This window comes from Chamaea fasciata, unplaced genomic scaffold (genome assembly GCF_029207755.1).
Source record: "Chamaea fasciata isolate MVZ Bird 193981 ecotype frontalis unplaced genomic scaffold, bChaFas1.0.hap1 SCAF_14, whole genome shotgun sequence".
In the NCBI taxonomy this organism is placed as follows: domain Eukaryota; kingdom Metazoa; phylum Chordata; class Aves; order Passeriformes; family Sylviidae; genus Chamaea; species Chamaea fasciata.
Window position 1 is genome coordinate 12,102,375 of NW_027094099.1, and position 12,981 is coordinate 12,115,355.

Sequence of the window (12,981 nt, forward strand, 5' to 3'; positions counted from 1 at the left end):
TATTCAAGCTGTCCTGTTTTCTATAATATTTCTCTGAGAAAGATATTGAAGATTGATTCAGAGATGGAGCTGGTGTAAGACAAAGAATCTGAATGACACATGCAAAGAGATTTTGTTTGCAAAGGATCCAGAGTGCAAGACCAGGTAACACTCCTGGAGTGAACATTAACCCAGTGGCAAATGAGAGGGCCTAGGGCAACTACAGCTGCTTTGTGGTAAATTAAGTAATAGTACCTGTATCTTTTCCTCATGGTGGTTATTCTGTTCAGGGGTAAATGATCCAGAGGAGCATTTCCACACCTAAAAGTAAATTAATATTTTAAAGGGCTCAGAAACAAATATAAATGCACATGGTGAAAATGCACTTTGAGGTCTTTACTACCATATGTAAGTAGACAATAATGGATACTCATTTTTGGCAAAAAGTTGCGTATTCATATTTACTTAGAACGTGCTGTTTCCACAGGCTGAGCTTTTAAGATGTGCTATAAAAATCTTCTTTATTTTAGAAAAATAAAAGGGACTAGAAAAAGATACCCTTCCACACTCCCCCAGTATAAAGACTATTTGAAATTGATATCCCAAGGGTGGTTAAAGAATAGACATGCTTCAAAATGGCATAAAACAGGGGTGAAAACTAGAGAAAAATATGTTAGGCCCCCAAATACCCACACAAACGAATCTCAGTGTTCCTCTAGCTTCCCTGGACAGAAAAATTCCACTGCCATACACCAGCTACAATGTCTGTAGACATTAAGATAATGTTTGCACGATCAAACTATTTACACTGTCAAGTAACTTTGTTTAACACTTGTTCATGTGTATTTTGTGATATTTATAAGTATGCCTAACTGTAAAATTTCAACAATCCATCTGAAGCTGAGTAAATAGTTTGAAGGGTAAAAGCAGTTCATTTTTAATGGAAAAATAATAACAACAATGAAAGAAGCAACCACAAGGAAAGTTCACATTATCTGAGGCTCATCCTTCCCAGAAGGTTTTCTTTTTATTCCTTTGATTTTTTTTTTAACCAGTCACTGCCAAGGAGAAGAAATGAACAACTAAAATAAGATTTAGAAATACAAAAACAGTGGGGTTACAGGCATGTGTAAAATCACTGTCATGCACTGGAGTTTACAGAATCGGGGTGCCAGGAAATAACTGCAATCTGAACTGTTTTGAAAGCTGGAGAACAACTGCAAACAGGACACTAGGCCTGGTTTTCCTTGCACAAACAAGTCCTCCTAACATGATGTGCATCTTGGGAGGAACAAAAAGCAGTGTTCTCAGTGCTGCTCTGCTGGGCTGTATTTCTTCCCTCCCAGATAAGGGGGGAAAAGGTTCTATAGCTTTGAAGTCTAATCTTGCAGGTATAAAGTCTATAAATGCCTTACAAAGGTACCCAAGAGCCATACGTTCAGCAGCCTCACAGGACTGGAAAAAATCCACCACCTTATCAAAGTATAGGTATCTGTACTTTAATATGTCAAATACTGTGCTTTGTGTCTTTCATTCTGTAATGAATTTTGTGTGCTGTTACCAGCATTTATACTGGACATAACCTACAGATGCAATTATGTACTTTCCCCTCCTAACCACAGACAAAAATATATTGCAATAGCAACAGGCATTTTAGCCTGTTAGCACTAAAACAAGAGAAGTGCTCACAAGCCCCAAAAAAGCACTGGGCAGACAAATCTCTTTAAAGAAGCCCAAACAATGCAGAAGAAGTCGGAAAACTGCAAATCAAAAACCCTCTAACAATTACTCATTTATCTAGCATCAGCCAGCTGACATCTGGTTAATTCATACCAGGCTTAGGTTAATTCCTACATAGCTGGCAGGTTTGTAACTAAATTCCTGTTTATTTTCAAGATTCTTTCAATATTCTTGGTTTGCTGAAAAAATACACAGAGCTGGGTGTTCACTACACTTGCGAAAGCTTTGTTCCCAAAGTATCGATTGGAGTAATCTCACTAGAAAAGACAACGGTTAAAATTCCAGGGGTGAAGCTGTCATGAAGTTCTTTAGAAAAAGGAACCTACACTCCAGACTGATAAGAATAACAACAACAGAAATGAGCTGCTGCTCCGTCACTGTTAAGGAAGACTAGTTTCAGTTTCACTCCAGTTCCTAAAGCAAGGATTCTAGAAATACTTCATGGGAGTGTGTGTCATTACAGCTTTGGTTTGTAATCAAGGCCAAATTAGCGCAACAAAATGTCTGAAGTGTAAGGTGAGACAGGTCTGGAACCATTGTGGGAATACAGGGTAAATTATACCTCATCCTGCAAATGAAGGAGCGCCTGGATCCCATGCACATTCTCATTGAGGACTGCTGACCTTCCTTCTTTACTGTCCCCGTCTTCAAGTCCAGGATTCGCCCTAGAAATGCCAGGGAGAGCAACCGGTGTTCAGTACATTAATTCAATTCCATCTACTGGAAACTAAGATAGCAAGAAATTCATGAGCTGAATGCCATTAGCCCAGTCAGGGGAGAAACCACCAACAAAAAAAATCTTGATGCTGGTCTCACAGGGGAGATCAGTTATGTGCCGGTTTAACCAAGGATTTCAGCAAAGCTGACTGTGAGTCACAGAGTGATGGCTCTTTTCTTGGCTGGCCCAAGACCAACTTCCAGAGCAGAGTCAAATGCCTGGAGGCAAACAAGGCAATGACAGCAGGCATAGCTTTTTGACTTGATCTGCTTGCTCCACTCTTTACCAGAACTGTGGATAAAGCAACATTTATCAGTCCCCTGACAGCTGCTCCTCTTTCCCTGTGCTTGTGCCTGTCCAGAAGACTCTCACCACAGCACCACCTCAGTCAGAGCTCTCAGGATGGGGAGATGCACAAAAGACCAAACTTCTCTCCTTGATGATGAGATACAGGAATTTTCACAACAGCCCTTTTGCTGGGGCCCTTTTAAAGTTGCTAAAAAACCAACATGTCAAGACCATTTCTGAAGTTTATTTTCAGACAGATCAGTGAGATGGTCTGATTCACCACACAGCAACACAAGCCTGTGCGTGGTCCAGGGCCAGACCCTGCTCCTTACAACCCTCAGAATCAAACAACACAGGCACAGCTTGGAAAAGGGATGACAGCCACCAAGCCAGCTCAAGAGAGGACAGGACAGAGGGAATGCATGCAAAGGTAGGAAGGGAGTAACAGATCAATTTTTTCATTTAAAACAGAAGATTGATTACTACAGACAGGTTCAGATCAGGGATTTCAGGACATTGGGTATCACCCAAAATCCTTCTGCTTATCACCAAAGAACTAACAGAATGGATTTTCACATCAACAGCTCAAGTGCTAAGAGACGACAACAAAACCTAGCGCAGACTAGAAATGAATCACTGGAGCAGGTCCACAATGCTCAGGGGCTGGATGCAGCCACAAAAGTGACAGTGGGCCAGAGAAATGCAGTGGAACAGCTGCCAGGCAATTAAATGACAGCCACCAGTGCTGACAGCACATGGCCATGAGCAAACCCACAAGTTTAAGGTCAGTATCTTTCAGTAACTGAAACTGCACAAGCCTGTCTTCACTGTGGTGCAAGTAGCCAGGTTTACAGCAATATAAGGCACCTATTCTGTCTGTATTGAATTGAAGAAAACATGCAGAATAATTCAAAGTCTCCCTCACCAGACTGACCTAAAAGTCTCTGTCCAAAAATTAAGTTCTGAAATACACCTACTGTCAAACACTAAGTTCAGAATTACTCTACCTCTAAATATTCTTCCATCCATGAATGGGAACGAAATCATAACATAATAGTTTTAGGATAAGGAACAATGTAGCAGCATTTAAGTTTTAAGGTATACTCCAGATAACTCCATCTGGAGGAAAGCCACCCCTGCCAACAGAAGGTCAGACCTCATTTGGTATTATCTCCAAGGTGTATCTCAGATGGTTAAGAAGTCAGCAAGCCTGGGGAACAACTCCTAAAGGTGCTTCAGTTTAAAGTACTGGGCTATATAATCCTGGTCTATGATTCAGGTGTGAGCTGGGAAGAAATCACCCCACATTTCCCAGCTCAGCTGTGCTGACCCCACAATGTAGGATGGATCTGAAGTTCTAACACACTTCCCCTCCCTGCACTGGACAGTCTGTTGCATTTTCTATAGCCAAAGTGTATTTTCCCATCCCCCCAACTAATCAGACAATTTAGAGAAATAAAATACCATCAGGCAGGAGGCAAACTCATTCACAAATGAAGGCATTATACAATAAAGCACATAAAGACAGAATATATGTGCAGCATCCAATAGCTGTCCATGCCAACAGGCCAGTCAAATCAAACCACTAAAAGCCATTTTCTCTCAGGGCAAAATAACTTTTTCATACACACAGACAAAAGAAAATTTGTTTTCTGTGCGCTTTCTTTTTTCATTCCAATACAAATTCTTGAAGATACACCAATATTCATCAAAAAGCAGTGACACTGAATGTAATTCGAGCATCCAATAGAAATTTCTCTGTTTTTATCATCCAAGAGCATCTCTTACCAAAAAAAAAAAAAAAAAGGTATTTCACAATTACATGGCAACAAAGTCTAAAATTGCTGACACATGTTCCTTTGGCATGCCTGGAACCACCAACAACAGAAGTCAGAATTCTTAAATTTAGCTTTTTGTTTGGCAATTTCTTTGAAATATGTACCAGATAACAAATAGAGTTCTAAATTTTGCCCTGACTTACAAAATCACTGCAGGGGGTATGTGAGTCAGAGAAATGTTTGCTGTACTGATATTATGACAAAGCTCTCTCAGCAGCTTGTTTCAACAGTCCAGCATGCATATGTCAACCTTGTAGAGCTCTAACAATATACCACAGATTCTGAAATAGAACAAGCAGTTTGTGTCTCATCTGTTATTAGAATCCTATGATCAAAAGAACTATAGATTAATCATAGCTGAATATAGATACATAGAATTATAATTAATTATAGATTAATAGACTGAATCAAGCAAACTGGCATAAACTGCCCCCTAGTCACACTGGTAGTTCAGTTCAAGGAGGTGGCATGTCCTGATGATAGCTCTTTCACAGAATCATAAAGTATTCCTATCTCTGTTTGTTCCAGCATCCTTGGTGATAAATGCTCATTTAGGTTTCTCCAGGGGACAACCACAAAGCACATCTGATGTTAAACTTGGAAATTATACTCTTATTAATAAGATATACTCCAGGATGCTTTGACAACTTCTGTTAACTGAACTGTGCATGTGTGTATTTTTTTTAAAATTTCTCCTTCTAGTTTCTTCAGAAGAGCCATTTAACAGCCCAGTGCCACCACCAGCTGGATCCTTTACGAGTTTCCTCATAAACTGTTAATTGCATGTGGCTCATTTTCGTGTTAAACTTTTCCCCTCTCCAGCTCCAGACACAACCCTGGGATGCAGCAAGTGCAGGAGCACCGCTGCGACTGACACTGCTGTCTAATTGCCCTTTACAGCAGCTGCACAACCCACAGGAAACCAGAGTTTGCTCTGCTGAGAAGGAGAAAGCAAACAAATGAGCACAATGCTGATTAAAATGGGCACATAAATCTCTCTGGCTGGTCTGGCTGTAATTGGTAATTAGTTGAAATCTCCCCACTACAGTCCCCATCCAGAAGACAGTATTGCTTCAACCTGTAATAAACCAGTTGTTCTCTGAGCAAGAGACCACTGTGTGCTCCCGGAACCTGATATCAGCTGCTGTGACAGGAAAGGGCTGGCACACAGGCACACGGAGGTGAGGACAATGGATGAGTTCATTATTTGGATAGAATTAGAGAAGCCACATAAAGCTCTTACCAGTAAAGAGTTAACAGATTTGAGTACTGAGGACACATGCCAGAAACATTTCCTAAGATGCTCTAAAAACATTCTCATGATCATCAAGGGGGCAAATGCTCATGTTGGCGCTGACGTGCCCCTTGCATGTGCAAACAGCGACCGGATTATGCACAAACCTTCCCCTTTTGGATCTCCAGTTGCTGCAGACAATGTTCAAACTTGTGCTCTGTGCTTGCACTGTTCTGAGATGAACCTGAGCCAAGGACTGGCCTGGGCCTACTGAAGTTCATGGGGTTTCAAATCTGGGAATTTGGCTCAAATCCACTTTCACACAATAGCACCAGCCTGTTAGAAAATGTTCCTCCATGTTTACGCACTGCATGCTAAGGCTTATAGCCTGGTAATCAAACAGAGTCTGCTCTTTTTACTTTTTCAAGGTTATTTTGGGGTTTTTTGGGGTTTTTTTGGTGGGTATTTTGGGGGGAGGGGGGTGGTTTCAGGTTTTTTTGTTGTTGTTGAAAACTCCATAAACCTCAACACCTAATTCTACCACAAATGCTTTCTCTGCCAGATTCCTAGTTCCCAAGAATGCTGCAGTCTGTAACTAGAAAGAAGGGTTGTTACATAAGGGAATTCTTAAATTTCAGCACAAGTTGAAACGGTTTGGTCTAAAACAACCATATACAGTGCCCACATCCAGTCTGCAGCACGGAAAAATCCAGCTCATAGATCTCAGAAGAAATTTGGTTTGACCTCATGTGCACAAAAATACTGTTGGCAAAGTACATGATACAATTTTCCATTTCCCTCTAACTCCATCTGGACTCCTGTCTTGCACAGAATCATGGACCTGACAGGGAAACAGTCTGAATTAATATATGGACTCTCACCTTGACCTCAATACCTTCAGCAACCCAACAAATTTCACTTTTTAGATGACAATGTCTTGTCTTCCAAAGACAAAGCCAGATATTTCATAATTATTCTCAGCCACCGATTGTCCATGTATTTCTTTCCAGGCAAAATAAAATAAAGGATAAACTAAGTTTGGTTTGGACAAGATAACAAAAGATGACTTTGTGCTCATCAAAAATACTCCACAGGCTGCTCAAGGAAGACAAACAGAAAACAGGAATACTGCACCCAAAAATCCTTATGAAAACTAAAACCATCTTTCTCTTACTACAAAACCAGAAAAAGCAAGACCAGGATGGAGGAAAACAAGAGAAAATAATTAAAAATAAAAACAAAGTGATGGTCAAGGGACTGCTGCTGCCGAACACAGCCCCAAAAGTAAGCTCACCCTCAAAGTGAAAGGTCAGACAACAAAGGATTTCTGTGGTGATGTTCTGTATTAGTACACTGAGTCTTTAGAAATTAGCAGAAAAGATCAACTTAAAAAATCTTTGCGTGTTCTACAGTTTGTAGAGCATCAAGATCCAGGCCACTGTTTGGGATAAACAGTCAAGTTCAGAAAACAAGGTGAAACTCTTCTTCAAACTGCCATTTATCAGTTTACACATATACACTGACTACAGCTGGGCATTCAGCTTTACACCAACTGAGGTGCTCAGCTGACAGAGTTCCTCTTCAAAGCAACAGATGCATTACAAACGCATAAACAAAATCTCTCCAATAAGACTAAATAGCCTAATTTGATCAATTTATATTAAGTTACTCTTGATAAGCTTATGCCAGAGCAATTATTCTCCATTAATTCAACAGTTAAACCAAAATAAAAAAGCTTTACAATGTACGCCTCACAACTGTAAGGGATACAATTTTATCTCGCGTTTAGTGCAGCTCAGCAAGTGCTTTAAGCTCTATTAAGTGTAATAAATATACATCCACCCTGTGGATTCCAATATAAAAAAAAATTACAGAACATTAAGAATCACAACTGCCTTGCAAACACAGTTTTTGAAGACTCGCCTTCCAGGAACTCACATTTACATAAACCAGAAGAAGTCTTCAATATACAAATAGAACAATATACAAATTTTAAAAAACCTAAAACATGGGCAGCCTATTTTTACCATTCTGAGGTTTATTATTTACATGAAGGCAAGGCTCATAAAAGCAGTCTTACCTACCACGCAGCTACTCGTATCAGAGTACACACCGAACAATACCATCCCAATAAAGCTGTACTGACAAAAAGTGCACCCCTTCGCCCCCTCATCAAGAGGAAAACAAACACATGAAAAATAGGAACAGCATCAATACTCAAAACACGGGTGAGCTTAAGACCATCCTAACTTAAAACTACAAACTAAGGGCAGAACCACAAGACTGGCATCAGCTCCCCTGTGCACCAGTGCTGGTTTTTACAGCCTGCCTCTCTCACTCACATCAAGGTTACACTGCAGCTCCCAGGGCAGTACCCACTGAGCTGGTGTTTACTGTAACATTCCTCCTCCACATCTGTCAGAAAGTGAATGGTCCCTTCTCCAGACTGTCTCCGCTGTGGTGCAGGAGCCCCTGGTTCTGCCTGGAAGGTGTCTGGTAGCACAGGATATCCCTTATTGGTATCACAGCCTTTATGGACCACAATCATCACCCCCATCCCTGGCTTAGGGGAAACTGAGGACACGGTAGGGCCGAGGTGGGAGCAATGACAGAAATGGACACATTCCTATCATGTGGAGATGGTTGATGCAATCCAAATCTTCCATCATATTAAAATCATGATCCTTTCAGAAGTTTCAAGACCAAGAAGCACTGCAGGTAGAAATAAGGTCTCTCCACATATACTTTCCACTCTTGCTTCCCAGCAGGCCTGACTCTACAGGGGATGGGACCTGCCCCCACAGGATTTCACCCTACCAGCCTGCTGCACAGCAGCACAACACTTACACCTCTCCTCTGCCATACAGGATTGTGTGCCTGGCGAATTCTCCACAAGAACGAAGCCAAGGGAACGTAGGTATACAAATACCCCTTGAGAATACAGCAAAACTGTAAAATCAGTCAGCTCACACGGTCTGGAACAACATCAGGGACCACACAGGATTTCCCAGCTGTGATTATACTGCACACATACCAACCAAGAAACTTGTGGGATGGCAGGGATAAAATGCAGTTGCTCTTGCTCTTTGGCTCTTGCTCCAAAGCTGGCACTGCCTTCTACCCAAATGTTATGAGACTGCTTTAGATCTCCCAGGCTGGGGCTTCCCTGGCCTCACATGCTTGTTTTATTCTGCAGCAGGAAGCAGCACCATAGCCCTGCCCCACTGCACACACCACTACATTGCAATACACTGATAAATAAATGTATCGACGTACAAACTAAATAACTGGCTTGGAGCACATATTTGCTGTTAGCAGACATCAAAGCAACTTCCAGAGGACTTCTACACCTTTATTGTAATTTTAAAGGTGAGGACACTGATCCCAAAGGAATGATTTCTCCTGCCTGCAGTCAGTCAGCAGCAGAGGTGCAGCCAGAACAGGGTCCAAGCTCACATGATTAACAGGAGATCTCAACATACTGTAGCTGTAGATAAAAATACTCAATAATATAAGGCACAGTGATTCTCAGTAAGTCCATTTAAATCTCATGACACCTATATGCTTAACAGAGGACAATCAGCTTAAATTTATGCTTCCAGGAGAAGACTGCAGGCTGAGTGTCCCATAAAAAACCAGAATACTGGTATAAAACCTGAAACAGAGATGCTCAGAGGGCAGGAGCACCTTTGCTATACAGACAGGCTGGGAGAGCTGGATTGCTCAGCCTGCAGAAGAGAAGGCTCTGGGGTGACCTTAGAGCCCCTTCCAGCACCTAAAGGGAGCTTCCAAAACAGACGGAGAGAGATTTTTTACAAGGGCGTGGAGCAAAAGGACTGGCCTTAGGCTGAAGAAGGGCAGGTTTAGATTAGGCATGAGGAAGAAATTCTTCACTCTGAGGGTGGCGAGGCCCTGGCACAGGTTGCCCAGGGAAGCTGTGGATGCCCCTTCCCTGGAAGTGTTGAAGGTCAGGCTGGATGGAGCTCTGAGAAACTTGGTCTAGTGGAAGGTGTCCCTGCCCACGGCAGGAGGGGAGTGTGGAACGAGATGATCTTTAAGGTCCTTTCCAAGGAAAACTATCCCATGATCATAAACCATCAAAGCTCACTCTCCTCACTAGCCTAGCTTCTCAGGGGGATTACTTGAACCTCTCTAAATATGTTAAGGTTTACATCATCTAATTGCAAAAGGCGTTGTATAAGCATTAGAGTCAAGTTATGACATTCCTACAATAGAATGAAGAGTTGATCCAATCAACAGCAAAGTCAAAAAAAAAAAAAAAAAGAAGTAATGCAATTGAAATGCACCTATTTTTAAATATCTGTCTGCTCCCTACTTACCAACCGGAGACACTGACCCACGAGGGGAAATTGAAAAGCTTTCTCACCCCCTCTTGTTTTTCAATAAGAAACCCTTCATGTTACCCAGTTGTTTGCTTAATACAACTTGTTATTATAAGAGCTCATGAGGCCAAAAGGTCCCTGTTGTGCCTGCCTTCATGTTTGACTAACCAGTCTGCATCATCTCATTCTCCACAGTGTTGGGCAAATATGCATCATTTTAATTAAATTAAAAATGAAACTATGTGGGCTTTTGAGCCTTGCTATTCAGTTAATTTTAAGGGACTATCTGAAGGGGTAGTGTTACAGATCACATGCAAGTCTCTGCTGATGGACCTGGAAAAACTAGACTTGAAACTGGAGCAAATAATTCAAAGCATATGTTGAAAGTTAACACCAAAAAAAAAAACCCTCGAAAAATCAACCCAGAAAACAGTTTCACAAAATGTATTTTGAACTCTCCAGAATGGTTATTGAAAGTATGAGGCACATTCAGAACACGAAGTAAAATAGCTTATTGAACCCCATATGGATGTGTAAGCTCTCTGTAGACATAAATACACAGCATCTACTGTGATCACTGCAATCGTTTCCCTTTCCAAAACAAGTACCTACAATGAAGTCCATAGCTCCATGATTTGGGCAGTTGGGAGAGCCCTTCTGTCACAACTATCAGATGTACCTGAAGGAAAGACTGAGCTGGAGAAAACTATCACAGTAACACCTGACAGTGATCCAAGGTACAAACAGCTCCTCAAAAGACAGCTGAACTTTCCAGAAAAAGGGATGGAAACCCCAGAAACTCAAAAGCACCATCAGGAGACACTCCCAGGATAGAACTGCTATCCAAAATAACACTGGAATAGGTAATTTATTCTTTTACAATTGCAGCTGCATAATAAATCAATACATAAAGGTTGTAAGTAGCTTCTAAACTAACCTATTTGTTTCACTTGGATGCTCAGCAAGAAGCTTCACTGAAAAGCCCTTTTGCCAAAAAAGCTTCAGCTCCTGGCATTTTATATTGTTTGCATTTCATTATCAAACTCAAGTAATTGGGATTTATGTTTTGTTAGGAAATACTAGTATTGTCTAGTTCTGAAATGTGGCTGTGGTGACACACCATGGAACAGTTCATTAGAGGAAAAAATGACCACAAGATGACCTTGTAAGATACTTTGCTGTGGACAGAATTAAATTTAAACACATGAGAAGGGAAAGAGAGGGATAAGAAAAAGGCTCAAGGATGCTGTCTGGCTGTTTTTACAGGCTACTTCTTTAGTTCAATTAAAATAAGGTGTGTCAGGCAAAACATCCATTATAGGTTTGAATTCTCTTTTTGAAACACTTAAAAATCACATGCAAAAGTCTCCACACTATGAAAATAAAAAGAAAAACGTTTGAAGATGTAAGTTCACATCCCAGGGACTGCAGTAAAACAGATCCAACTAAAGAACACTGCCCATGGGCCATGCTCCCACTGTGGCTGTGAGCTGCCACAGGGAGGCTTGTCCCTCCCCACAGCTCTGTGCAGGGAGTCAGAGAGGAGCAAGTGGGAGCTGTGGTCTCAGCAAACTGGTGGGAGGCCAGGGAAGGATCAAAGACCAAGAAATGCTGTCTTTGCTGCCACAGAGCTGAGCCTCAGCTAAGGATGGGGAGATGACAGCAGCACAGGATGAATAAATTTATGGGTGGAATACTACTGCACACCAGGCACCCCTCCTCCCCACGCCTCCCTAGGCTGCTACTGCAACTCATCACCAATAATAAAATATTTTAGTGCCTTGTATTGACTTCACTGAGACAACACAACGTTCAAAGCTCCTGCTCCACAAGGCAGATGTTAAGGCTGCATTCTCCCAGCATCTGCTGCCATCAAAGCACTGAAGCACCTGAGAGGGTCACAAGATTGCCAGTGCCAAAACCCTCCAGGTACACTTGGAACTGTTTTATTGCCAATGTGTTAACCAAAGAAGTCGTTCAGGTATTTGTAAAGACAGCAGTATTTTTGAAAGGGGGGAAAACCCCACTAATTCCATATATCTCATCGTGTTTAACAAAACAGAGGAGGTTGAACAAATATTGAACATTAAAGTACCCACCACCCTTGAAACTCAGCAAGTGAAAGTGATCCAGTACAACATCTGTGATAACAGACCCAAGAATGCAGCAGTGTCCCAGCTGGAAACTCGAGGTGAAGACTGAATAGAAACACCAACCACAAAACCCACTTGCATGTGCACGTCCAAACACCTGAAAATTCACCCTAAAAGCATTCCCTAATGCTAATCAGGTGTAGTAAGTTTGTCTCAGGAGTACTAGGCTAAAGCTGTCTCCTTGTTTTGGTAAAAGCATGTACTGACCTTTTCAAACCACCATTATAATTACCAAAGTAATTTTTTAAAAAATGCACTTTATTATCAGTGCTTTTTCCCTCCAGTACTATCCACCCAAATGGAATGTGTCAGCAGCAGGGAGACCACTGGGTCACTGTGTTTGTGTAGGAGTTGCTTTTGAACTGCTTTATACATAGTTGGCTTCTCCCAATATTTTGAATTTTTTCTCCCCCCAGAAACAGTCCTACAGACCAAAGGAAAACAAAATTCTCTTGGAATGTTTGAGAGATTAAATGTACCATACATTTAAAATATCATCATTTGAAAGTACCAATTTTTTGAGAGCAAGACTCTGTTTTTTCTTATTTCTGTGTTACTGTCTAGTGTGTCAAAGGGCAGGAATGGCACTCTAGGATGCCCTACAGTCACAGGTTGCTTGTTTCTATCCATTTACTTGCAAAGACGATGGGTATGGAAAAAGCAGGACATTCATTTCCTCCATCCTGCA

General features: G+C 41.4%; 1 protein-coding gene across 3 annotated transcripts in view; it reads right to left on the bottom strand.

The window, feature by feature from the left end:
* Positions 1–12,981, bottom strand: part of ARNT2 (aryl hydrocarbon receptor nuclear translocator 2) — a 97,565-nt gene that overhangs the window by 39,533 nt on the left and 45,051 nt on the right. For all 3 annotated transcript variants that reach the window (XM_066196231.1, XM_066196230.1, XM_066196232.1), the window contains 2 exons: positions 2,282–2,384; positions 235–300 (listed from right to left, as the gene is read on the bottom strand). In XM_066196231.1, the coding sequence (XP_066052328.1) occupies positions 235–300; positions 2,282–2,384 (169 nt within the window). The remainder of the gene's footprint in view (positions 1–234; positions 301–2,281; positions 2,385–12,981) is intronic.